Source organism: Propithecus coquereli, unplaced genomic scaffold (assembly GCF_000956105.1).
Source record: "Propithecus coquereli isolate 6110/MARCELLA unplaced genomic scaffold, Pcoq_1.0 Scaffold148, whole genome shotgun sequence".
Classification (NCBI taxonomy): domain Eukaryota; kingdom Metazoa; phylum Chordata; class Mammalia; order Primates; family Indriidae; genus Propithecus; species Propithecus coquereli.
In genome coordinates this window covers 570,591-598,532 of record NW_012139191.1, presented here as the reverse complement: position 1 = coordinate 598,532, position 27,942 = coordinate 570,591, and the positions used below count along the sequence as shown (strand labels likewise).

At 51.7% G+C, this 27,942-nt stretch overlaps 1 protein-coding gene across 1 annotated transcript in view; it reads right to left on the bottom strand.

Moving 5' to 3' along the window:
- Positions 1-623: 623 nt before the first annotated feature.
- The window catches only part of SIM2 (single-minded family bHLH transcription factor 2), a 43,916-nt gene continuing 16,597 nt past the window's right edge, over positions 624-27,942 (bottom strand). The window contains exons 4-10 of the mRNA XM_012640092.1: positions 23,937-24,045; positions 21,158-21,243; positions 18,550-18,749; positions 14,146-14,252; positions 3,922-4,069; positions 2,377-2,545; positions 624-1,816 (exon numbers count right to left, since the gene is read on the bottom strand). Of these exons, the coding sequence (XP_012495546.1) occupies positions 1,271-1,816; positions 2,377-2,545; positions 3,922-4,069; positions 14,146-14,252; positions 18,550-18,749; positions 21,158-21,243; positions 23,937-24,045 (1,365 nt within the window). The 3' untranslated portion in view covers positions 624-1,270. The remainder of the gene's footprint in view (positions 1,817-2,376; positions 2,546-3,921; positions 4,070-14,145; positions 14,253-18,549; positions 18,750-21,157; positions 21,244-23,936; positions 24,046-27,942) is intronic.

The window sequence follows — 27,942 nt, the reverse complement described above, 5'->3', positions numbered from 1 at the left end:
ACAAATGCTTATTAACCTCTTTCACTTTTAAAATACCAATAAAAATCAAACATTATGTGACATATCATAAGCCAACTGCCAGACACACAGAACAAAAATGCAAATTCTAGTCTCAAGTGGATAATGTTTCCAGCTGTATCAAAACCCTTTCCCGTGTCTTTCTTTCCTTGGATGTTTCGAAAAATCCCCTAGTTGGTTATGTGAGGGACCCAAAGCACTGATGGATATTGAGGGTTCAATCGAAGAATCGGTGGCTCCGGGGACAGCCCCAGGCCAAAAGCCAGGGCAGCATGGCCCTGGCTGCTGGGATGGTCTTTTCTAAGTTGGCTACTTTTCAAAAACATGTCCTAGTGATCTCCACGAAGGTTAGATTTCTCCCTTGATCTACATCCCTCTTCTCAGATTTGGAGAAGAAATGTATCTAAGGTTGTGTCACAGAGCTGAGCAAGAGATTCCTGGGATTTGCATCCAAAGCAGGAAGAAGCCTGAGGAGGTACTCTGGGAGCCCTACTGAGAGAGAGGCAGGGGAGAGAGAGAACACTCTGGGAGCTCTCCTTCTTAGCCCCGCTTTAAGTAGGGGCTGGTGCAATTCTTTTCTGGGACATGTCATCCTGATGTCACATTCCTGCAGCTAACCCTCAATCCCCACCTTCCACCCTCTGCCTGGGGTTGGTTCAATGAGCAAACAGGAGTCTGTGTCCTAGACAGCTCCAGGGCACCTCCACAGATGACATCTGCTTGCTTGCCACCAGGAGAAGGCAAAAAGGCCATTTGTGTCTGTTGTTGAACCAGCATGTGCTGGGCGGGCCCCTCCTGTGTGCCATGTCCTGGAGTAGGCACATCACACTGCATACGATCCCATTTTACAGAGGAAGAAACTGAGGCCTAGAGGTTTTATGTAACCTGCCCTGGATTGGTGAGTGGCATTTCTGTCCCTGAGCCCATGAATTTCCACAACAGTTTTCCTCACTTTGAAAACTGGCATGGGAAGAAAACCAATAGACTCTTTGTCTCTCATACTCATTTTTGGGTGGAGTGGAAAGTAATCTTGTAAAATAAATGCAGCTGGGGCATTCTCATCACATGTGAGCTGGTTTTGAAAATCATTGTCTCCTTTTGGGGAGTGAACGAGGCCAGAATTTATATGAAGGCTGAACACTTGGTTTTCCTTTGCCCTTTATACTGTCACTAGTTGTCCCTGAGGCATGCAGAGTGTCCTTCCTCACCCTAGTGAAGTGCTTGCATCCAGAGCAGGAGAGCACTGCAAGTCCTACTTAGAAGCAGAAGGAGGAAAACTTTGCCTAAAGCCAGAGGATTCTTTTTCCATCTGCCACCCACCGCCACCGCTGCCGCGGGCCCTGTCTGTTCCCAGTTCTCCCTGCGTCCCTGCATGCAGACCTGACCCACCTTCGTAGTTTGGCACGAGGCCGTGCCGAGCAGTGTTCGCCGGTGGCTCCGGGAAGTTTTTAGCTGGAGACGGGCTGCTAGGCACTAGGGGGTTGGCATAATGCCACTGGCATTCGCCGCTGGCTGGCAGTGTGCTCAGGAAAAAGCGTGCCACCTCACAAGGGGATCCTTGGGACTGCCCGAACTTGGCCGGCAGCATTGGCTTTTTGCTGCTGAAGACGTGCGAGTCCAGGGGGAAGCGTCCGTAGTGGTAGGAGAAGGGCAGGCTGTAGGGTGGCGCGTACAGAAGCTCGCTGCTCTCTGAATGGAGCTGCTGTTCTGGGGGAGCCGGGGCGTTTGCGGGGGGACTGGCTCTCCAGTTTCCGAGCTGGCCGCATTCCAGTTTGTCCATTTGGAACGAGCCGTATTGCTGCGGGGCAAAGAAGGTGGGTGAAGGGCTGGCCGAGGGCCGGCGGGAAGCTGCCTTCCGGCCCCACAAGATCCGCTCCCACGGTGCCAACCCCATCCTAGGGCTGGCCCTACCGCTGCCCCGACCACCACTGCGAGGTCCTTTGGGGACAGGTGCACGGCAAGCAGCACCCCGTCACCCACCTCCTGGGTGGAAAGGGATACCCACCCCAAGCTGACAGCACACCAGACGCACGTGGACACTTGCCATTTCCAAGAGGTCACAAACTACTTTAAATAAAAAAAAGAAAGAAAGGTTTTCATTTTTAAAAAGGATGGAAACACTTCCGTGGGTCTAACAGGCCGACGTGCCTTCCTAGGTTAGTCTTCTCTTTCCTAGACTTGGCCCCCGCTCGCGGCGCCCCCAGGCTGTGTCACCAGCATGTGGGCAGGACACTCCGGGGACCCTGCTCACTCTGCAGGGAGACCCTGCAGCGCCGTCAGAGCTCATCGCTCCTTAGCGTGTCCGGGCGCCCGAGCCCGGGACCGAGTCGGCCCGCCAGCGCCAGCACGCGGCCTTACCTGTGGGGGGTAAGGGTTTGTTCTCAGCTTTGTCTTCATCTTCGTATTTTTGGGTTTAGCTAATTTCCTAGTTTCTTGTGAGGTAGACAAGGCGGTCCTCCAGGAGTCCTGGGACTTGGAAGTGGACACCTGGTCCAGGGACAACCGAAGTTCCTTGTATTCGATCTCCCTGGAAAGCCAGAGTGGGACGAGTCACGGCCGGCGAGGGCGGAGGCAGAGCGGCTCCCCTGGCACCATCCCCTGGGCACCTTCATCCTCAGTGCCCCAACGTGTCACTTCTCTGAGGCCGGATGTGGCTGGGATGTGAGAGGCCAGCTCACCCTTGGTATAGAAGCCACCTGTGGCCCCAGGAAATGCTGAGCCAGGTTAGTGTCACTTGGCAGGGCAGAGGGAGGCCCGAGCAGCTCTCTCCAATCCCATAACGCCCCAAACACATTTCCTGGGGACAGCAGGGGCCACGAGGAAGGCCATCAAGGCAAAAAGGAAAGGGCAGAAATACCCTTATCAAGTCCCCCCTCATCCAACGTGCCTGTGGCCCAGCTGCTCTCTGTTGGCACCTGGGGGACAAGGCTGCGAGCCTTCACTGGTCCGGGGCCCGGCCTCCAGCTTTGTCCACTTGCACGTCCGGGGCCCGTCTCCACCCTAAAGAGCCAACGCAGCATGGTCCTGCTCACAGAAGGAGAGGGCCCCCAAAGTGCCAGCCCACACCGGTCTGCTCAGGAAGAATAAATAAGGGGCTAAAAGGTTTTCTCTCTTAGAGTTTTGCCAAAAATCACTTGGCTGCTAAAACACCTAAGAACCTGGCTGTCATTCTGTGAAAGAACCTAGAGCCCAGATCCTCACTGCATTTAGAAGGTGAATGAGGAGACCCTTTTCAGGGTGGGGCTGGGGGAACTTCCAGGGCCTCTTGCACCCGGGGCCAGAGCCGGGTGCAAGGAGATTTAATATGTAGTAGCCACGGTGGGCAGAGAGTAATATACGGCTCCAGGTAGACTTATGTCCTGTTGCTTCTAAGGGCCTAAAAGGTAATTGCAACTGAACTTGACCTTCTGGGGCTCTCAAGGGGCCGGATATTCACCATGACTTGCCACAGCCTCTGCAGGAAGACAGGGGAAGAATGGGGGGAAGTTTCCTCTGTCTCAAACAGCAGGAGCATCCAGGATGACCCAAATGTCAGCGGTGGACACGGATAGCATGACTTTGTTCCTGATCGAGGATGTGCTCGCTCTTTGTACCGTATTAAAGATGGGGGTGCTGCCCTGGCCCCTCGCCTGTGCTCTGTGATGGGCCCTAAGCTGCGCCCTGGGCAGGGCTCCCCCCTCCTCGTTCCCCCCACTGCCTGCTGCTCGGCCCCCACCACTGAGCATGGAAATCGTTTGGACCTTCCCAAAGGTTTGGACCAGACTGTTCAAATAAAAACAAAACAGGAGACAAATGAACAGTTTGAGAAAGAGAGAGAGAAAGAGACGGTGCTTATCGGAGCGATCCGACGCGGGACAGGGAAGGAGGAGAGAGCAAGGAGAGAAACAAATACGTGTGACTTACGTGAGTACATAATTGACACTCACGATGCAGTGGGGCCGGGACGAGCGGCTGTTGTGCACCACGGTGGCGTAGCTCTGCACCCACACCCAGCCGCCCCGCCGGGACAGCAGCCGGTAGTACTTGGTGGTGACCTGGCCCTTCACCAGCACTGCAAGCACAAGACGACATCAGTCCTCTGGGGACGCTGCCCCCACGGTGACCTGCAACCCTGGTCTGAGCCTTCCTGGGGCCAAGGACAGACACCCCTGAGCACCTGACAAAGGGGGTGGGCTCTCTCCACAGGAGAAGGCCTGTGGAGCACGCATCCTCCCGTGCGTGCTCATGCGTGCACACACGCACACACGCACACACACAAGCACACAAGGATTTTTGCCTACCTACAGCTTCAAGAAATCCCCTTCCATTAAGAATTCGAAGTTAGCAGTTGTGCTCTCCCTGGGGGAAACGGCCCCCAAACAGTGTTTGGACCCGGCAGAGTGATAAAATTGGATACGCCTTTTAGTTTCCAAAGTGCCACAATTATGTTTTAATCCCCAAACCCTTCATGGGCAGAGGCGGGGAGTGATGTTATTTAAACAAAGCAGTAGGCTGAGTCCACTCAGCTGTGTCAGGCTGTTGCTGGTATCTGCCGTGCACGAGTGCATTCACAGTAAAACGGCTGCTTACTCTCCTGCCATTTACATTTTCTTCTCAGGAACCCCATTAATTTCCTACATCGTTGTTCGTGTAGGAAGGGCCGCTGCTTGGCTACACAGTCCCTGAAAATCGGGCCTGTGGGCCCATCTTCTATGCATGGGCGCAAACCCCAGGCTGCCGGGAGCTCACACAAAGCTCGGTGTGCCCACAAACCACCGTTCCACCTCACCGCCTTCCAGGAGGCAGGTGGAGGGAGGCTGGTGGGGGAGGAAAGTGCCAGAAACTGCGGGTGGGCGGTGGAGAGGAGAAAGGTAAGTTAACCTTCTCCAGGGAAGGGGGAGGCCAGCACAAGTCTAGAAAGACACCCCTGGATGCCCAGGTCCCCAGCTCCAGGGTGCTCCTGCTTCCCAAGGCAGGGCTGGCCCCTGCCCCCTAACTAGCAGCTGCCTGAGCAGAAATTTGGGGAGATGGCCCAAGGGGCCGAGTCTGTGGCTGTATCAGCTGGCACTGAAGGAAACCCCAGAGGCTCATAGGCAACAAAATTCAGCCTTCCTGTTGCACCTCCAGGCAAAGCCCACCCAACGCCCAGTCTCTGCCCACACACTCCCCGAGCTCTCCACTGCCTTGTGTGGCTTCTTTTCACTTCACAGGTGACTCTCTGTCATCCACATCAAAATATTTTGGCAGGAAAAAAACTGCTGCAAATATGATAGTCAAAGAGTTATTTACCTTAATATGTAAAGAGTTCATACAGATCAATAGAAACACGAAGACTCTAAAAGTAATGTGGACAAAGGGCATGAACAAGTAATTCACCAAAGAATAAATATAAATGGGCAAAAGGATGAGCAAAAGTTTATCTCACTGATTTAACTCAAAGGTAGATACCATCCATCACATGAACATACATTAAAAAAGAAGCAAATATTACGAGTCCATTGATACGAAATGTGCAGAACGGGCAAATCCACAGCGAGAGAACGCAGACTGGTGGTTGCAGGGTCTGAGGAGGAGGGGGCTGGGAATGATGGCCTCCTTTTGGGGGATGATGAAAATGTTCTGGAATTATTAAAGGTGACAGTTGCACAATATTGTGAATATACTGAAAATGGTTAAAAAGATGAATTTTACATTATGTGAATTTTATCTTACAAAAATGAAATGACTACAGGTGACGGCGGCTGATCTGTGGGGAGAGGCATTTCACGTGTGACGGAAGGTGAATCGGTAGGACCCTCCTGAGAGCTCGTGCCCGCTGACACACCCATTGCAGTCCTGGGCCCTGGTCCTCTGGAAGTTACCAGCGATGCAAACAGAGGTACAAACAGGTTCATCACAGTCTTACTTAAAATTCAGGAAAAAGGAGAGGGGGAGAGATTTAACCGTTCAACAAGAGGGAAAAGAGCAAATAAATTATGGTGTACTAGGCAGCCATTAAAATGATGATTAATAAGAATTTGTAATACCATGGGAAATGTGTATGATACAGTGTTAAATGAAGAAAAGACAAGATTCAGCAATGCATAGAGCATAACCCTAATTATGAAAAAGTGGGCACGTGCACGCTTACATGTACACGTACCGCAACCGACTGTGGTCCTGGACGAGCTTCCAACCCCCGTTTATCCTCATCCATAGAAGGAGGATAATCGCAGTCCTTATGTCATGCGGTTGGTGGGGAGATGAGCTGATCCGTGTGAAGATTTAGAGCGGTGGCAGACACAGATGAAGGGCTCTGTGTGACACCTATTAACTCTCATTAACTGAAAATGACAGGTGATTTTCATTTTCTTTTCAGCTTTTCTTGATTTTCTAAACAAGGAGGAGGTTTGAGTTTTATAACCAGAATGTAAAATCTTTTTTTTTGACGTGGGAAAGCAGTTTGCGTGGGGTGGGGAAGTGGAAGTACACTAATAGGCCCCACGCGGCGCAGTGGGATGGGGTGGACAGGCCTCTCTGGGACGGTGCAGAGACCGGCCCTTTTCTGCCCAGGCTCAACATCTGCATCTCAACAGACTCATCTGGTTGGTACCAGATCCCTGTGGAAGAGTACAGACAAAGGCAGTGGGAAAGAGAGGAGTCTTGCAATGCTCTCTGGGAGTCTGCCGGGTTGCACTCGCACGGCCTCGTCCTGCCCTCTGCCACCGTGGGAGGTGGACATCACTAGGAAACCAGGGCCCCGGCCCAGGTGTTCTCAGAGTGGCCACTGTGGGAGGACAGAGCAGCAGCCTCCAGAAGGGTCTCTCTAGCTCCTTTTGGGGTGGTGGTGGGGGTGGGCTCACCTTTTAAGAAAGACAGCCAATTTGTTTATGGCCCCAAGATAACCAAGAGAAGCAAATGCTCAACCTGAGGTCCCCCCCTTGGATTTCCCAAGATGTCACACTTTCTTCAACAGAAATGCTCCTTAATCTCTTCAACTTTGAAACCTACTCCTAGCAGTGTTTGGACAGCCCTGAGGAGTATGACCATACACTTTTATTTTTCTCATCTTGTACTTTATACCTTCCCCTTTATTTCTTACAACATTCCTCATCTTGAAGCCAATTTGTCCCAAATATTTCATATTAAGAATCAAACTGCAGAAATTGCAGAGATTTTATTCTCTCTGGCCCTACCCAGCTCTGCCATCGTGAGGTTTAGATAGACCAAACAAACATATATGTATAACTTTTTTCTTTTTGCTGCTCTGTGACCCATGACAAGAGTCAACGTATCAATCCAAGTTGAAATCCTAGACACTCAGTCATAGCATTCTTTGCTTTGCTCCAGTTCTCCGTTAAGTCTGGAATCCTTAACTACCTGCCTAAAATTATCCCAGGCTAGAGAGCTATGAACTAAGGCCTTCCCTGTGGTGGTGATGGATGGGGACAGGGAAGAGATGTCCCCTAAGCCATGAACTTCTGAGGCTTGTGCACCTCTAGCCATAGCACTTCCCGAATAATGGTCTAAGACGGTTCTGGTTCCAAGGTGATCCACACATAGAGGAAAGCCAGTAGTCCTGATTTTCAAAGGCCACTTTGGGATGGAAATTCTAGTTCCATAAATATACTCTCCAGAAAACTAAGTGGCCTTCCTGGGTCCTGCGGAGTTTCTCCCCTAGGCACGGTCATACCTGGGAGCCACCCTCTGGGAGGAAAGTGAACTTTGCCCTCAAGCATAACTCCTATTTCTGTTTTGGATTTTGATTTTAAGGCTGAAAAGGACACAGAAAATGCCTGTCATGTGTTGAATAGTATCCCCAAAAAAGTTATGTTTCACATCCTAACCCTTGGAACCTCTTATTTGAAAAAGGAGTCTTTGCAGACGTAATCAAGTTAAGGATCTCAAGATGAAATCATCCTTTACCCAGATGGGCCCTAAACCCAATGACAAGTGTCCTTATAAAAGACGGAAGAGAAGACACAAACACAAAGGAGAAGGCCAAGGGAAGACGGCAGATTGGAGTGATGCAGCCCCAAGCCAAGGGGTGCCTGGGGTCGCAAGAGCTGGAGGAGGCAGAGAAGGCTCCTTCTTGAGCCTCTGGGAGAGAGTGCGGCCCTGATGACGTCTTGACCTCAGACATCTGGCCTCCAGAATTGTGAAAAGGTAGATTTTTGTTGTTTTAAGCCACCCAGCTTGTGTTAATTTGTTAGGGCAGCCCTGGGAAACTCATCCACCACCCAGATGGAAAAAAGTGGTAAATGCAGTCAGGGTTCTTGTCCCTTGGACAGGCTTCCCCACACCTTCCTCAGCAGGACAAAACCAGTTCCATCTCCACACTCCACTCGGAGGGCAGCATCCCAAATGGAGGTGGGTGTGAATGAAACGTCAGCATCGTTTCCAGTCCAGAGCAGAAATCCTCTGTCATGTCAATCAGACCCCGCAGAACAGCCTGGAAACGCCTTTCAAGTTTACTTTCTATTTCAAGGCTTTGTCCCCTGTTCCATAGCTGTGCTATAGCGTGGTCACAGACTGGTATCCCATGTACCACATGTGCCCACAGATGTGCCTGTTGGTGGCACAGTGTCATTGTTAGTCAGGATGCCTATGGGTGGGTCATGTGTTCTCCAGTGAGCCACGGGCCCCACCATGCCCTCTTGCCCTACACATGCCCATTCCTGCATTCACGTTACATGCCTGGCCCGTCAGCATTTGAATGTGTGGCTATTGTCTGTCATTTAGACTGTGTTCTCCTTGGGTTTATGCGAGTTACTCTAATGTCCTATAATTTTGTTATAGTGGTTTATTGCTTGAAATTTGTAAACCACATATTCTGGCCTCATAGCCTTTCCATCACATTGAAATATTTTAATAGTTGGACGTGGCCTGTGTTCTCTTTGTGGTCTGGGCTTGGCCCACCTTGATCAGGAGCCTACCTAGAGAGCTAGGTGCCATTCTCAGCTACCGTGGAAGAACAGCCGTGGACGTTCTCCCAACCATGGACAGCCCAGCGTCCCTCGACATAATCATCGGGTCTACTGACACCGACCCCTCCCCGCCTGCGCACCAGGCAGCCTCTGCCTGCCCCGAGAGTCGCAGGTCAAGAGAACACAGACTTCTGCCGGCTTCCACCACACGCAAGGAGCCTCCCAAAGTTAAGTACGGCAGGGAGCCGGGGGAGGCAGACCCCAGCGGGGGCCCCGGTTTCCTGGAGATGGTGTGACCACATCAGGCCTCTACTCGGCCTTCGCAGGCGGTGGGTGGGGAGTGGGGTGGGGGATCCAAGCAGTTCTCTTGAGGACCCGTGTTCGCTTGCCCGCCAGGTCTGACCTGGAGAGCCGTCCTGGTGGCACCTGACCTGCCCGGCAGGAGGCCCACACGCCCCCGCTGTGGGCCGAGGTGCCCCACGCGCTGGCCCCTGGAAGCCTGTGCTCCCCAAAGACAGCTCTGCTGGGCCCTGCTTTTCCACGAAGCCTGGCTTTCTGCAGCCTTTGAATTCTTTTCCTTTCAGCCCCTGTGGACTCCGTGTCCCGGTTAAGATAATATCGTAAAGAATGTGTGAAAACCATCGACTGACTGGCTCCCCAGAACTACCGCCTCCAGCTAGGCCTCTGCGGAGCCATTGGCCCTGTCTCCAGAGAGTCCTGGCTTCCGGACACCAGTGGGGGGAAAGCATGGCCCTAGAAAACTGGATGGTGACCCGCCTCTGGTCTTGGGTGTCAGCAGCTGTGCTTTGTCCCTGCACTCAGCGATGTCTCTCTGTCAGGAGTCCCGGGGGGCCCAGGCGGGTGGGCCACCTCCAGCTGCATTTGGTGTGGCAGATGGAAGGGAAGCAGACAAGCTACCCATGTCCCCGCATCCCTGGGATAGCCACCAGGCCAGCTCTAGCTGGCTGGACTGAAGGATTTGAGTCCCAGGTCAGCAGCGGCCGCCGTGGGGACCCGGGTGGAGCCTGGGAGGGCTGAGGGGGAGTAAGGAGCCCGGGCCTCGCCGCCCTCCCCTCAGGCCAGGCCCCGAGCCCCAAAGCACTGCATGACAGGACCAAACAGCCACACTTCACAGTGACACATCCACCTTCTCTGTCTTCCCGCCTGTCCTGCCCCCAGCTGGCCTGTCCAGCTAAAATACGGGAAAGGGGCTGTCCCACTACGTGAGTGAGGACACAGAGATAGCAGAGAATATCCCCGTTACAGGATGAATTGTGTCCCCCAGAACTCATATGTTGAAGTTCCAACCCCCAGCCCTTCAGCACGTGGCTGTATTTGGAGACAGGATCTTTAAAGAGGTGACCAAGGTAACATGAGGTCACATGGGTGGGCCCTAGTCCAACACAACTGGTGTCCTCATGAGGAGAGGAGATCAGGACACAGACACATGCGGAGGGACACCCTGTGAGGACACAGGGAGAGAGAGACCACAGGAAAACCCGAGCCTGCCGACACCTTGATCTCAGACTTCCAGAACTGTGAGGAAACAAATTTCTGTTGTTTAAGCCGCCCCATCTCTGGCACTTTGTCATGGCAGCCACGGGACATGAACACAGTCCCCACAGGGATCTGAACACCATGAGACAAAAGCGTCGTCCAGAAACAAGAATGTAGGTCCCTCAGGTAGGGCTCTGGGGGGTCGAGCAGCAGCCGGGCACGCCCCCGAGAGGAGAGGTGGCCGCCGCTGGCACCAAGCGAGGGGGGACAGAGCCGCAGTCACGGGAGCTCGGCGTCCACAGCCCTCGCAGAGCAGGGGCTTGGCTGTAGGACACCGCAGTCGCCCAACGGCCCCCACAGACAGTGTGACCCGTGTGTCCGAGGAAATGATGACAGACGGGGCTGGGAAGTGAGGAGAAACCTGTGGAGCGTTAGAACAGGGGACGTCCTCACACAGCCCGAGCGGAGGCCTGGGCGGGGGCAGGCTGAGGAGAGGCTGTGCAGGGGGCCACCTTGCCCGGCCGGCCACGTCCTGCCCTCCCTCCTGGCGCCTTTCTTTGCAGAGCCCGCTCCGGCCAGATGAGCGCAGGCCGGGGAATGAATGTCCCCTGAGAGCAGCCCCTGCCAGAGGCTGACGGACTTGGCGTATAAATACCTCAGCTCACCCTCCCCTCAGCGTGGGCCACGCGGGGTTCTGGAGTCCCCCTGGGGTCCCCCTGGAGTCCCCGGGACATTGAGCACCAGCCGCCCGCAGTGGAGCCAGTGGACCACCCCGCTTTGCGGCCCCTCTTCCTGCTCACTCTTCACTCCCTGCCCGTGTTTAGTCCGAATAAACCAGTGCACTCAACTCCAGGCTCAGGAGTTTAAGGAAATGACACAGATGCCACCCAGCCCTGGGGGTGGAGAGTCAGGAACAAGAAGCCCGGAGCTGGCCTCTCTGGCCTGGTTCTGTGCCTGGGAAGGAGAGCGAGGCTTCCGGTACCATGCAATGGGGGGATTCACAATTGCTGAAGTGCCACAAAGACCTGCTTCCGAACCCGTGCTTCCCTTGGACGGTTCTGGCATTGGAGGGGTGCGATTTCCCAGCTTAATGCTCTGGGGCAGGCTGAGGCTCAGGCCCAGCGGTGGTTTCGAAAACCAGGAGTGAGTTCTGGAGACTAATTCCCACCCCCAGGCTTGGGCAAGAGCCCAGCTAAGAACCCACCACCCCCTGAGCCTGTCCTGGTGGCCATTCCCTCTCCCAGCGGGGGCAGGCGCACCCCAAGGCCATACCCGCCCGCTGGACTGGCTGGGGTCCCTCTTGTCCCCGTGGTAGGTTCTCTGCCACAGCTAAGGTCAGAGTCACAGAGCAGTAGCAACCACGGTCCATCTTGCTATTTTCTCTTTTCTTTGATATACAAATCCCAGCCTGTTTGGCAAGGAAAGCTGTGCTCTAATTCCCAAACACTCCCGCCTTTCCGTGCGACTCTCGGGAGCCCTGCGTGCTCCCCTTCCACATTCCCTCGGACGGCTGCAGTCTCCAGGAATGACAAACTTCCAGGGAGATAAAGTGGATTTATCGGATAATAGCAAGAGGCCTCTCAAACCAAATGCCCTGCAGGCCTGGAAAGCTGGCTGAGCTCGGGAGATCAGGGCTCCCGACCGAACCGCGGCCGGCCCGCGTGTCCGGTGCCAGACCTGCCGTGTGCTGGAAACTGCTGGCGGCCTGGGAGTCAAACGGCCTGGGCTCCGGTCCTGCCCACCTCACCTGCCGCCCTGCGCAGGTGGCCTCGGAGTCTCACCTTGCTCACCCGCGAAATGGACACAAGAGCCCCCAGCTCCCCGAGCTGCCTGTCACAGGCCAGAATCAATAGGTGAACAGCATCCGTCCACGTCAGGGGCAGAGGAGCCACCCGATCAGCATCACCCGATTAGCATCACGTGGCCTTGGGTACCTTCCCAAAACGCAAATTCTATTCCTTCTCCTGAGGGGAGAAAAAAAAAATCCCTGCTCCCTCGGTTAGCCGGGCAGTGTGAGATCAAAGTAATGGTATTCAGAACAAAGACTTCTAATTCCGTAAGTTTTCTTTCTCCGTGCTTAGAGGCCTAATTTCCTGCCTTTCAGCCCACTTTGAAGAACAACTGTTCCCTCTTGTAATTTAGGGGTTTGCTTTAAACTCCCTTGCTGCATTAGAAGCATCCCAACGTGCCTCTGCCTCTGTGGATGGGGGCTCCAGAACCCCCAGGCTGGGGCTCTGTGTCAGAGCAGTCGGCCTGCCCCTGCACCCCGACGTCGGCAGGGGAGCCTGTGGAGGTGTGAGCCTCACCTTTGCTCTCCGAGTCCCACTGTCCTCCCTTCCAGACTGTTCTCAAAGCACATTCCTCTTCCGCCTCCCAGCTGCTCTTGCTACTTCAGAGCACACCCCCCTCCGCTCCCCTCCTCACAGCTGCCACTCCAGTCCCCCAGTGCCTAATCCCAGACACATCCTACCAGGTTTGCACAGGAAACATTGCTAGCTCCCGTGTAGTGACATCTAAGCATAAGCAGTTGCTTTTTACCAAGCTTGGTCTCAAGAATGACAGGAATGTTTATATGAGACCATGATTTGGTCATTTTTTAAAAAAAGAAGAAATAAAGTGTTGTTCATTCACACTTCCAAGTCTCTGTCTCGCACAAGCAAGCAAGGAAGAAGCCATCTGCATCTGCCCAGCCACAAGTCCTGGTTGTCACGAGTCTCTGCCATAGAGACTTGAAGAGAGGAGGGTCACAGCAACACCCTAGTGACAGTCATGTTCACAGGGTCCCAGTCCACACTGAACGGCCAGGCATGCAACACACAACATGGCGGCTGATCGAGCAGCCTATAGACCTGCTGTCCACCTTCAACTCAGCACCAGCAACTTATCCTTCAGCATCCCTTGGCTAACACAAAGCAAAGCAAGAACAGAGGACATGCCATCTGGACCACACTGCAGATGACCTGGTTCCTCTATCTGCACCCCATTAAAAAGCACCCATGGATCGGCCATTGGCATGAGGATGGGGTATTGACAAGAAGATTGGGTATTTCACTCTATCCAAGTTATTTTCTGCCTTAATTTGGATTTTAAAAGAAAAATGTCACTTCTTTAAACACTTTAGTGACTAGAGCACATCCCCTAAACCCAGATGTTCCCAAACTGCCTCCATCAGCAAATCGAATCAGTGTTCGTCTACTCTTTCCATGCTGACTCCTCACATCATGGAACGGTGGCCTCCCCTGAGCCTCCCCAGCTCTGCCACCTCCCCTCTGTGTGACTGTGAGCAAGTGGCTTACCCTCTCTGGACCTCAGCATCCTCAATGGTAAAACGAGGATCATGGCCATAAGAATCTCCCTCGCTGGGTTGCTAATTTATTTAATCCCTTAAACCAGTGTCCGGCAATAGTAAGGACCCCATTACGGATCAGTTCTCCTATTGTTGCTGTTATTTACAACTGGTGTCCAGACGTCACAGCAAAGTTTAGGTTCCAAATGCACAATCTAGAACCCAGGTGACATCTGAACCATCCCACACCTGCCAGAGGTTCCGTGAAAAGGTGCGCATGGATGCTTGAGCACGACCACAGGTAGCTGTACTTAAGCAAGGGGTGGAGAAGTGATGCTTGAGGTTTAGGGTTCACGTGTATGCCATGGACGGTCATTGCACCAAACCAAAGGGACAATTCCCCCCGACCCCTGCCCCGAGGAGCTACCTCCCACGGCTGGGGGTGGGCGTGCTACTCACGGAGGTGGTGTGCGTAGCGGAGGTGGAACACGTCGCAGCCGTGCACGTGGTGGTACAGGGTCTTCTCGATCAAGTCCTGTGGCTCGTACCCCGTCAGCTCGGTCACCCTGGGGGAGGACGGCGGCTCGGTGAGCTGCTGCTCTGCAGGTCGCCTTTCCTTTAAACTAATATTGGTTTTGCCAACTAATCAAGTGCTAAAAGGCTCAGGGGGGCCATGTTGATTTTGGAAACTGAGAATGATCTTTTTTACAAGAAGAAAGACTTTGAACTCTAGCCCCAGTGCAGGACGTAGCACTCTTCATGGGCAGGAATGTTCTTCTGAGACCACTGGCTAGGAGAATGTTTGGGATGGCTTAAAATTGCAGCCTTTTCCAAGGTTAAGCTTATCTGAGAATATTTCAAGTGAACTTTGACACCGACACAGGAAGAAAGCCGCCACGGTGAGAAGGAGCCCACTCTGGGGGCCTCTGGGGGAGAATCCTGTGTGAACCTCTTTTTAAATGGTGGTAAAACATACATAACATAAAACGGACCATTTAACCATTTTTAACCGTACAACTAAGTGGCACTGAGCACACTCACACTGTTGTGTAACCATCACCACTGTCCCTTTCCAGAGGTTTCCAGAGGTTTTCCATCAGCCCAAACAAACTCTGTCCCTATTAAACACTAACTGCCCCCCCCCCCCCGCCAGCCCCTGGTAACGTCTATTCTACTTTCCGCCTCTGTGCATTTGTATCTTCTGGATGTTTCGTGTGAGTCGAATGATGCGATATGTGGCCTTTAGAGTCTGGTGTCACTGAGCATGATGTTTTTAAGGTTCATCCATGTCCCATGTGTCAGTATTTCTTAGGGCAGAATAATATTCTAACTGATGCAGATACACATTTCGTTTATCCGTCCCTCCGTTGATGGACACTCGTGTGCACATCTTGGCTGTTGCGTGTGTGAGCGTGGACACCGTTGACCCACACAGGTGGTCCCAGGATGCTGTGGTTGGCTGCTTCCTGCTAATAGGAATTATGGAATAACCGAAGGTATTTAAGCCTCCTATCAGTGGGGCATTGTTGCGGACCCCCCAGAAAATAGTCTAACGACCTGAGATACTGTGACTGCCAGGAAAGCCTTAAGCTCTCTGGAGAAATGGAAGCTTTTTCCCAGTGCTTTTATGACATGACCCTCTGTATTCTCATCAAGCCCAGGCATATTAATTTTCCACTTCAGCTCTTTGAAGAAAAGTGGCTCTCAGCGTCCAAGACCACATCGTCACTCACATCGGGATTGCTCCGACCGTAGGTGAAAATTGCATGTGGCAATTCTGGTCTGGTTTCCCAGGCTTTGGGCAACTGAGCTGGGAACCGTGCCCTGGGAGGAGGTGGCCCTGAACATCTTGGTGACAGATATTCAAGAACAGATGAAAGAGAGGGACAAGAAGGGCTTCCAGAGGAGGCACGCACGGTGCGGAGTCAGTCCTGGGGTCGCCGTGAGCTGGGGGACCTGAGGAAGGCTGGGGTTGGGGGCCCTGCTTGCCGGGGTAGGAAACGCTGGCTGTAAGTTAAACCGGGAAACCTGACCTCACTTTCGTTCTTTAACCCGCTCCCCTTTCTGTTGAGTTCTGCTCGGCTTTGGGTCGTAAATCTCAGCGTGCCTCGTGTTTCCCTGGAGTCGCTGGCTATTTGGGGTGCACATTTCCGTGGTGGTCCTTTAGGGTGGGAAGGAGACAGGGGAGCAGGGGGACCCCGCACAGTCCAGGGCCATTCAGGGCTCAAGGGACTTGTCTAAGGGCCACCTAGAACTTCCAGCCCCATTGGAGTCTAACTCTGTGTGGCAGGAAAATTGAGCCATCTGGCTTCCCCCCAAAATAAAAACAGGCATCTCTATGGGGTGGGAATGACAGAGGCTTCCCAGACCCTTTGGATACAAAGCTACAGAACAACGGCCCCAAACGTGTAAATGAATCAGAAACACATGTATTAAGTTTCTCATCAAAGTACACACCGGCTTTAAAAATTAAAGGGAAATCGAAAGGTTTGGCAGGATGCCCTCCCGTTTTTCCCAAACCTCTAGTGTCTGAAGACCTGTCAGAGGGATCTGCCAAACCCCAAACACGGCTGTGTTCACCCATCCTTAGCAAAAGCATCAGCTACAGTTTCAAAGTGAAATACCACAAAACCCCTATGAACCAAATTTCAGGTTATGCCGAGTTCAGTTGTGTCTGGGGCTGCGCTGCGTGGGGTGCCGGCCAGCCCACCACCCTCGCTCCTGCGACTCAGGACTGCTGGGCCTCGGGCCAAGCCCTTGCCTGGCTCCTGGCGTTTGGACACGGCGGTGACATCTCCACCCTGCCTGCCACTCGCCGTCCTCCCAGTGCTGCACCGGCCTAGGGCCCGGCCCCCTGGTTGAAGGGGGACTGTCCTGTCTGAGCTATGACAGCCCGACCGACCCTAGTGACTGGGAGGGATTCTTCCAGCACTCTTCTGACCTGGTAAGCCTCTCCCAGGTGACTGGAGTTCAGAAAAGGCCTCCAGACATTGCTAGAAGCTTCCTGATACTTAGCAGGGACAACTGCAGGGTTCTGGGGGAGAGAGGAAGTCTCCTTCAAGATCGCCACCCTTCTTTTCTACTCACTTCAGGGGTGCAGCCCCCACCCCCTGAGGCCCAGGAGCTGGTCTGAGGCCCCTCGGGCAGCAGTCTGGCTTCCAAGGAACCTCTCTACACGCTTTGCAGCATTTCAAAGCTGAGCGGATTGAATACCTTGAAAAGACCTGAGTCTCTCCTCTGGGGAGACCCTCTTCTTTCCTCTTCCAGAAAATTTATGGGGTCTCAGGGGTTTTCTCAGAGAAAAACTAGGAGATAAGAAACCAGTTGGATCTTCCCAGATGTCTTCAATCACGACCTTAGCCGATTTTCTTCCAGCCTCCTCTCAGAAGCAGCATCTGAGTCAGGAAGGACGGACGGCCCCTGTCCCCGCATACCCGGCCTGGCCTGGTGTTGCAGCAGCTGGCTCAGCCTCCTGTCCCCGCAGGTCCCGCCCTCTGCATGGCAGGGAAGCAGCGTTTGTCCGCATTTGGCCGTCGCAAAGGTGCTGGCAGCTTTCCCCAAAGAGTTATGTCTACTCTTGCTTGGTGTTTTGGGAAAGATGACGGTGACCCCGTAATCCCACTCTCGTCATTTCGCAGCCTTTGCGTGGCTCTGAGGTGCATTAACAATGAGCTAGACCAATTCATACCTTCACCTCTCACCTCTCACCAGGTGGATTTGTTTTTTTCTCAATAAAGCATCATAAGTGGTTACAACGACGAATTTTATGGGATATGTATTTTACCACAACAAAGAAAAAGAAAAAAGGAAAATATTGGTAGATCTTGGCTTCAGGACATACAGAAAACAAAACGCATGTATCTTTTGCCCTGGAAATCTCAGCGCGCAGCCGGAGCCAGGAGTGGGGTCTCTGACCGCTCATTCCGCCTGTACAGCCAAGGAGGCCGGCCGGCCAACGGAGCGGCGGCGCAGGTGAAAGAGGCTGCTTCCACTGCGGGTGATGCCCCCATCTGTTACGTGACTTCGTCTCGCTTTGCAGCCCGGTGGGCAGCGAGTGGGTGGCAGCTCTGCTCCTCTACAGATGGGAACATGGGAGAGGCCCGGCTCACGTGCGGCCTCCAGACTTGGGAGGGCTTTGCTCATCCCACGATGTAAACGTGTACCGAAACACCACACTGTGACTCACAAATATACGCAGTTATTTGCCAATAAAAATAAAATAAAATTAAAAAAAAAAAAACTTGTCAGGAGCGCAGTCTGCCCCGGGGGGTGGGGGGGACCCAAGGCTCCTCCCATGCGGGCCTCAAGAGCAGGGTCTGCCCCGACGCCTCTGTCCCAGCCTAGACGCAGACAGGCCCCGGCTGAGCTGCGGTCAGAGTGTCCCCCAGAGAAGGTGACCTCTCTGCTCCCAGCCTCAGCCCTGCGGTGGCTGTCACAGCTCCGATGGCAACACACTAGCCCGAGTGGGAAGGCCCCTCCGCACACACACACCGCTCAGCGTGGAAACTGTTGGCTCTGAAGTCCTACCAACTTGGCAGAGACAGGAGGCAGAATTCTCACATCACAGGCCTTCAAAAAAGGCTAACTTGTGCCCACAACACATATTTCCGTTTCAAACTCCAGTGAGATGATTCAAACATAAAGACATAAATAAAATAAAACAAGTCCCTGAGTCCTAAGGCTGACATTAATTCTCTCAGTACTTGGCTTCACTAGATCCTTTCTGATTAACACGCATTCTTAGTACAACTTCCTCCTTGTTACGATCTATCTGGCTTCCTATCTCAGCTCTCAAGGGCCCATTTCCACCGTCATTATCTCCCAGAAGTCCACAGCGGCGGTGGCAGCAGGTGCCGAACTCACCTGGAGTCCAGGAATATGAGCTTCAGGTCGAGGCTGGCCCTGAACATGAACATGTTACTGTGCAGCTTGATCTCCGTGATGGCGCTGGGCGGCAGCGACTGGCCCACGGCCACCAGCCCCACGATCTGGTAGCAGGAGTCGTACAGGGACATGTCCAGCATATACTGCCTGATCTTCAAGTAGCCGCTGCAGTGGATGACCTGGGCGAGAGGAGGGCAGGGTCAGTCTTTGGTTCTTGAAGGTGCTGGAATTCCCCAGCCCAGCCTGTACTCAGCTGTGCGGCCGATGTGCTGATAGACATCCGGTTCATTGCTCAGGAGAAATGAAGAGCTGTGCTTCTTTCTTAGGAAACAGTATCACAATAAAGGATAAGGGTCGTTTTATCCAATTGACTATAAGTAAGTCCACAAATTAGGGCTCTCTGATATGTGACAGATTTATGCATAATTAACTTGGTTATGATTAGATAACACAACAAAGGCATTTTGGAGCATTAGCCATTTGTTCCCTGATGCTCACTGCAGTAACCATGACGCTTACCAGCTTCCCATGGCACTGAATTTGACGTCCGTATCACTGGACATGCTATATCACTCCAGTAAATTAAGAACTCTTCCAGTAAACTTGTTTAAAATCTTCATTTTTAATGTATTTTTATTTATTTACTTATAAGTCAAGATTTTATCCCCCTCCTAACAAACAATAAGCCAGAGTGGCTACATATTAATAGAAGTGCTTCCAATTAATATAGCCCCAAATCACACAGGGGAGATGCACTATGTTCCAGCACCAAACAGCAACATCAACGCAGCCTGAAGCCCCGCTACTGGAAGCATTTACACAAGTTACAGTCAGTAAAATCATCATAAGATCATCATGACAGCAGTGAGGAACAGCTACTATCTTAGCCTTAAAGCTCTTTTGCAAAAACCCTTCCTCCAGGATTCACAGTCTTTAGAGCTGGAACAAATCTCAAAATCTTTCTGGTCTATTCTCCCATTTTACTGACAAGGAAACTGAGGACAAGATAGGTGAGATGTGTTGCTTCAGATTAACAGATGGACAGTTTATACGTAGCAGAAACAAGTGAAGACCCAAGTGCCCCTGAAGAATGTCTACTGGGTGCAGGGGCAGTGCTGGGGGCCCCCCGCCCTGGCCTAAAGAGGCTTAGAGTTGGGGACAACGAATAAGAAATGTAGCCCCCAACTACAAAAACAGAGCCAGGGGAAGATCAAAGGAGAGAGTGGAGGGGGATAAGGGGGAGGCACACCCTAGGATGGGGGGCTGGGGTGGGGCATTCCAGAAAGACAGAACGAAGGCTCCAGTGCTCCCTCTCTCTGACTGCACCCTCGTCCCTCCTTTTCTAAGGGGCAAACGCTCCCAGCAGAAGGTTCCCAGCAGCCTCCAGCTCCAGCGAGATGGTTACAACCTCCGTCCTCCGAGGTGGAAGAGGAAGCAGTGAAACCCCCTGGGAGGAGGGTGAGGGGTCCAGGGAGGGGACAGAGGGTGGAAGGACTGCTCAGCTGGACCTCTCCCAACCTATCCCTCCAGCGGGAGTGGCTGACTCTGCAGAGGCACAATACTGCCAGCCGTCTCCAGTGGGTGACCTACTCCTGGATTCTGGAATTAACCAGAGCACGCTGAGATGTCTGGCAGAGAAACGCAGCCAGGGAGGAGCACAGACCGGGTTCGAAGGTCCCAGCTCGGCTACTCAGCCTGGCCAGCCCTTCTCCCTCCTCTCAGCTCCAGTCCTTGACTGTAAAATGGGACCACTGCTACTCATTTCAAAGGGCTGGTGTGACGCTTTATTAAATGGACTGGGCCAGTTGCAGTGGCTCACACCTGTAATTCTAGCACTCTGGGAGGCCAAGGCGGGAGAAACCTGTTGAGCTCAGGAGTTCGAGACCAGCCTGAGCAAGAGCAAGACCCTGTCTCTACTAAAAATAGAAAAAAATTAGCCGGACATCGTGGCGCATGCCTGTAGTTCCAGCTACTCGGGAGGCTGAGGCAGGAGGATCGCTTGAGCCCAGAACTCTGAGGTTGATGTGAACTAGGATGACACCATGGCACTCTACCCGCCCCCACAAAAAAAAGAAAGAAAGAAGGAAAGCAATGGACGGGATGAGATGCTGCAGAGGGAGCTCTCCTTTGTACCCTGGGATGGGCTCTGTCATTACTGCCATGCACACCTTCAGTGGCAGCAGTGGATTTGGGGGACGTTCCAAGGCTCAGAGCAAATGTCTATGCTGTGAATACTCACTGGGCCCTGACCTGGAATGTGGATTCTCAGTAAGCTCCGGGGGCAGCTGCTGTAGTGGGACTGGCCTGCGTGCTAAGTGCCAAGGTAAAAGCGACCCTAAGCCACTCTGATTCCTGGTCTTACACAATGAATTCCAGTCAGCCTGGAACATCCTTCCAAAATGCCAGCCCCAGCACCTGCCTCCTAAGCGGCCGTGTGCCGCGTTGCTAGAGAGTTCTACAGCGGTGGGAATGACACGTTTGGGTTCCTGAACCTTCCCTTCTGCGGACACTCTTGAGCGTGAAGCAAAGTGTAAAACCCACGTGAAGACCCACCGCCAGCTCCTCCCCCCACTGCAGCTCCTCGTACCTTGTATCCACTGCAGGTCAGGCCCGCATTTCTTTTCGCCAAGACACACTTCATTCGAAGAAAGAATGACCTCTCCATCTCGTACTCTGCAAGCAGGAGCGAGGTTAGGTTGGCAACTGTCCCACCAGTTCCTCCCGACATCATCGATGTATTCCCAGGGCCAGATCCAGCAGCCAGAGGCCTCCTCTGTGTGTGCCCAGCCCCTGACCCAGAAATCTGCCACCCGTGGGCAAGATCTGTGTGGGGAGGGGAGAGACCAGCCCAGTCCTGGTGTGGCCTCCACGACTGCAAAGGAAGGCCCCTGAAACAAGGCCACCCTTGAGTCAAGGGGTGGGCCCCATAGAGTCCCACCTGCCCATGGCCCGTCCCGGAGGCCACAGGGTGGCTTGGCACCAGCAGAACCCATGTTGGCCAGCCCAGAGGTGGGTGTCTGAGCTACCAGGAAGGCCCAGAAGTGTCTGACCTCTCTCAGAGTAGCAGATCCTGAGTGTGACCCGGCTTGGTAAGATCAACGCCTGTGCCCTCATTTCCAGCCCTGGAAGGGCCACCTCCCTGTCTGTCTCTCCAGAGCTCTCCGCTGCCCTCTCAGACTCTTTTCCTTCACAGGCCCCACGCACATCGCTGACCTCCCTAGTGTAGATGCAGATGAGTCTCCTAAGGAAACACCCCTGCGTTAGTAAGGGAGACGAGCACTCTGAGACACAAATAGAGACACCCCTGCACCCCTGTAAGGGAAGGTCACTCCGCTCCAAATAAACAGCCATTTGCTAGAGCTTGATAAATTAATCTTTAAAGAAAGGTTACCACTAGGAATGGAAGCAAGGTCTTCCACCCTCCCTGAGGGCACTGCCTTATGGAAGCTAAGGAATCCCCTCAGAGAGCCACTCCCTGCCCTAGTGGGAGAGGCTGCCATATTTTACCCACAATTCCCCTGCAGCTGGCACCTGTGGGCATAAGGCTTCCCTCTAACATGGCCACCTGTCGGAACCACTTCCAGATAAGCATGGAGGTGTGGAAGCTCAGGTCTAAAAAACATCATCCGGTAATGAACTACCCAGTCTGGGTCTCCAGAGAGCCCATTTCCCCTGCATTTATGGTATAACAACAGGGGACAGTTCGGATGCAGAAAATCAACTCTGCAAATGAGCATCTGAGGAACCTCAAGCCCCACACCCCTCAGCTGGCTGTGGCTTCTCCTTGTGTACGCCTCAGACTTGAAGCCCACAGAAACGGGGGTAGAAGGCCCCCATGACATTCCCAAGGCTCATCTTCCTTCATTTTATAAATGATTTTTTAGAGGCTATGACACAGGAAGAGTAAAAAGAAACCAGGGCTCATGGGAGAAAGCCCACTCCCACCCAATCGGTATACTGAGCAATTTTTAAAAAACAATAACAACACGAAGCTCTAAGGAATTCTCTAAGACTCTTGTTGTCTTTGTCCAGCTTTAAAACCACCCCAAGTGAAAGAATTAGATTCAGGTGTGATGTTCTAGCCTCGTCCTCACTTTGTTAGAAATTACTTCTTCAGAGTCATTATTCACTTTAACGTGTGCAGCCATGTCATCTCCAAGGATGTCACAGACCATGGCTGCAACTAAGCCCCCCAACTCATCTCGGGAACCAACATGCCCTTCTCTCTCCTTGGGAAGGAATAGACTCCAATGACCATTTCTAAAGCCACAGAGCTGTATCTGCAAGGGGTTTGGCTACTGAGTGTGCAATTCGGTATTCTCTCTTCCTAGCCTCAGAATGACCCTTCCCAGAAGAGCAATAAAAAGGCAGCTCATTTTATTCTGTGGCTAGCTACCCCATTCTCATTGCTCTTGAAGTTTCCTCTTTTGCATTTTGTTCCACTGGGGTATTTTGGCCAAGTTGGGTAGTGTGGTCCAAAGCACACACAGCGCCCGTTAGTCAGCAGGCCTGTTGGCCTCAGTGGACTGCTGGCGGGAGTTCAAAGGCCAGGGCCCCCGGAATAAGTTCTTCTGTATCTTCCTAGCACTCAACACAATTGTAATTTAAGGCATCATCAGTGTAATGAGCATGGCACAAAACCTACAGATCCCTACTGGAAATAATGTTTTTAAATGCACAAAATACATAAGATCACCAAAAAAAGCGACTATTGGAAAATAGTTATCAAAATATTTAAACACATAGTGATATGGATATAAATGTGCTGCTTTATTACTATGTAAATAACAAAATTAAGTAGCAGGTCTCATAACTCAAAGAATTTTGAAGTAGGCATTAGCATAAGTGATATGTTTAAATATCCACAAAAACTTCAATGTGATATGCAAGTATCTGATTTCTCTTGTTGGCAAAGCCACAGGTAGCAGTGATCCTAAGATGGTTCATTGTCTACAATCATAAGCAAAGGAAATGCTAAATTTCAACTAGAGGAAACACAGATGTAATTTTCCCCATGCAGTTTCTCAGACACCCCTACCCCTGTGAGTTCAATCCTCAGCCTCCACAGTCTAGACCCAACACTGTGGAATTCTGAACCAAGAGCACATTAGGCGGGCAGGCTGGCACCAATTTTGTCTCCTACCCAGCACCAAACACCATCTCTGGCAGGTAACAGAATCGCAATCACTGTTGGTTTAAAAGACAAAGACGTGAATGCCAATCCCCCCTCAGGGGGTGTCGTGTGTTTGCCGAGAGACCTGAGCTGGGCAGCCCTAGTCACGTTCCCTTGAGAATCAAAGCCCTTGGGTCCCATTCCAGAACATCGTCTTGTCTTTATTCTGGTTTCTTTGCTCTGGAGGAGATACCTTGGAGCAGGTGATGGTGCAGAGGCTGGTGGGCAGTGAGGACAGCAGTCATCTCGTCGTGGTCGGAAGGGTGGATGTACTCATAAATACTGTTGCCGGTCAGCTCCACCTGCAGCAGAAGGGAAGGGTCAGAAATGCCACCAGCCTCTCTGGGACTGGCGCAGGGGGAAGGGCAAGGTGTGTCACAGGTATGCACCTTGCCAGGGACAGGACTTTGATCTCTGCTCACAGCCCACACCTTTGCCAAATGCAGAAACAGTTTTCTTCTTCAGCAGAGATCTGAACAGTCTCCCACACTTTCTAAAAGGGCTAGAAAGCTGAGGCTTGAGCTTAGAGCCCAGAGAGTCCTTGGCAGGAAGGACTAGCAAGTGAAGATGGAGAAGATGAGGACGCTAATGGCCTGGGCAACATCCTTCGTACAGGAGGCGGCTTGACACAGGCCCATGCCGGGGGCTCTGTCCTTCCCTCACTTGCTATCTGAGGGGACTGGCCAGCCAGGAGTCCCCTCAGCTCAGGTCCAGCCCACGCTCCCTGCAAGAGCTCTGTCCACACAGAGGCTGACCAGCCAGGAACCAGGGCACACTTGGGGAGGGTGTGAGCTCTGACAAAGGCCTTTTCTTCATCAGCTCTGAGCCCTGCCCCTCAGGCACTGCCAGGCCTCTCTCACGTTGCCAGAAATGTGTCTCTGGCCTTCCTGGGCCATGATGACTGTGCTAATTCTGTGGCTCCCACCCAGGGGTGTGGCCAGGTCTTTGCGTGACCAGCAGGAGGGTTTGGGCCCGCTCCAGATAGCCACACTGTATGGGGATTATTTCCTGGCGTTGCTGCCCCAAGCTTCAGGCACCTACTTCCAGACACAGCCCATGGCGGACGCCATGTCCATGTTGGACCGGACGCTGCTTTGCAGGAATGAGTGGCTCCAGGAAAACATCCTAGTTATGATTTGTACACAGAGGTCCCTGGTGGCCTGATTCCCAACCTTGAGAACCTTTCGAATGTTCTCCAAACATAAGTGCCAGGAAAGGAGATGACACAGAGTCTCAAGACCTGGGCCCCCTCAACCACCTTAAGAGGGGCAGTGACACAGAATGTTCCAGAAACTACCATCATCAGAGCAGCCTTCTGAGCAGTGGTGGGTGGATCCTACAGAGAAGCAGTCCCCAACCTTTTTGGCACCAGAGACCAGTTTCATGAAAGACAATTTTTCTGCGGATGGTGGGGGCAAGGGGAGGGGAAGGTTTGGGGATGATTCAAGCACATTACATTTGTTGTGCAGTCAAACCTCTCTGCTAATGATAATCTGTATTTGCAGCCACTCCCCAGCGCTAGCATCACCGCCTCAGCTCCACCTCAGGTCATCAGGCATTAGATTCTCATAAGGAGCGCACAACCTAGATCCCTCGCATGAACGGTTTACAGTAGGGTTCGTGCTTCTATGAGAATCTAATGTTGCTGCTCATCTGACAGGAGGCGGAGCTCAGGCAGTGATGCGAGCGATGGGGAGCGGCTGTAAATACAGATGAAGCTTCGCTGGCGCTCACCTCCACTCACCTCCTTCTGTGTAGCCCGGTTCTAACAGGCCACGGACCAGATCAGTACGGGTCCTTGGCCAGGGGTTGAGGACCGCAGCTATGGAGCTACAGTCAATAGCACAGGGGGTGGCAGCCAAAGACAGTGAGTCAGCATACCTCAGTGTTTTTCAGGGGAGCCCCAGGGGCAGTGATAGGAATTCTTCCACAATCAGCCAAAGTACGTGAAAAACTGCCTTGGGTGGCAAAGAGACTTGGGTGGGTCCGAAGGTTCCTTCTCAGCCCTGCCCCAAGCAGGGAGGGTAACCTAAGACGGCAAAAGGCGGCTTGTGGAGTGTCTTGTCCCCAGCCACCCCCTTGTTATTTTTAAGTATGTCTCGTTGCAGATTTCACTGGGAGGCTTATTGCTCCCCATCGACATGATCATCTAAAAAGCCGCCCTGACGGTGCCATCTCACACGGCAGGGCAGCCCGGCCAGAGGCTTAATGGAGAAGTTCTCCTGGGAGCCACCATCCAAATTAGCATGTAGGCCGTCAGCTCTCTACTTGGGACCAAGGCTCCTGGAGCAGCGAAGTGATTTACGCCACTCCTCTGAGCCAGCCCTTCCAATTTGTTAAGAGGATGGGTGAGTTGCCTTTTTGTTCAGGATAAATTATGCTCTGGCCTGCTAAGCAATCTTGTCCTAAAACGGCTTTCACAGTTCTTTTTTCTGCATTATTCATGGAATGCTTCTTTCCAATATTATGCAAACAGAGCAAGAGAGAGAATCCTATCACCGAAATCTCCCTAACTCCTGCTTAAAACCCGCCTCCCAAACCTGGCACCGTCCTATGGACCCAAACGGAGACTTGCTTCTGTGAAGAGTTATTACACGATTTCGTTTAAAAAAAAAAAAAAAAAGAGTAAAAACTAAACATTTTTTCTTTCAAGTCATTCCTGTTAATCCTTAAAAAGTTTAAATAAACAGGTACATTTAAGCCAGCCATTTGGGACAGCATCGGGGATTCACCGTGAAGCTCTGTCAAGGTGGGGCGTGATTTAGGCTGACAAACAAGAGAGCTAGCTATTTAAAAAATTTTTTTTATTGATTCACAATTTCAATGGCTTGTTTTAAAGATAAAAAAAAATAACAAAATAGAAAATTTTCGTATTGGCCTCTCATTTCTCCCTTCCCCACATTTTTAGGGGAAAATGATAATTCTGATTTGCTCAAAGTCCTTTTTTAGGAAAAAGTAACTGGTGTCTTTTGAGAGAAACGTCTTCATATACTTGCAGAAAGACTTCCATCTGTGCTTACTAAGGATTAGATTTGCATTTTAATCCCAAAGTAGCTCCTCTGTTTTCAAAGTTCCCACTCTCATCACATGCGTTGAAGACCACGAGTGAGGATGCAGGGATGGAAGGCGTGGCTTTCTGAAGACTCGGGTCCTTTATAAAAAGAATGGGACAACTCTCATGCTGTCTAGGAAGTAAAACAGCCTTCAAATAACGGAAATGTTTTTAAAGAACAAATTTTGGAATGATAAACCAGGGCTGACCTTAACTCAAAATTATGGTTGACATGGTGTTTCCTGTATTTACATATCTGTTCGTGCTTTTGAACGCTGAAAGAAATCCGACTACCTCACTAAAAAAAAAAAAAATTATAGTTGTCGCTATAAAACTCCCCAGGTCTCATACATCAGCCTTATTAAAACAGACCCTCGATGTGATATTTTAATGTTTGTAAAACCCTGCTAACTACAAAATGGATGACTTTCCTACTAAGAGCTTTTTTATGTTTTGCTGAATAGCTTTTCTTCCTGCCAAGAAAACTACGTATGATAAATACAGCACTAAATGGCTATATTCTGTGTGGAAGGGCAGAGTCACTGGCGCTCTGAAAACGCACGTTACTCTGTTTGGGGGGTTTTGCTGAGTATGGTAAATTAAGCGCTTTAAAATAAGGCGGTTTGGGTTTCAGGGTTCAAGTTATGTCAACAAACATAATATGCTGTCTTTTCTCTTCATCTCAAAAGTGAAAGGATTAGGTCTCTTCCCTCCAAACACCACCACTGATATTTTTATGGTTGTTTCTGGCAGCAATCTCGACTATGACATTTTTTCATGTGTCTAAAACAGCTATTTCATACACATCTATATTTATTTGAATATGTATATTAGTTACCTAGATGCTACATAACACATGCAACCTTGGTGAGGAAATTTAATACAAAGATGCTTTAAAATGTATACAGCAGCTACATGGGGCTTTTTTTCCTTCCTCAAATACAAGAAAAATAATTGCATTAACCAAAAAAAAAGATGGAACTAATCATTTAATAAATGTGTGTAGGAAAAGATTACTTCCCCAACTCTATCTCATCCAAATAGATTCAAATTTGCCTCTAAGTTTTATGTGCGTATGCATACACCAAGTGAAACTGTCAGGCCAGAAGCTCGCCTCTGTTTCCCAACACTTGGACTCTGGGCTGAG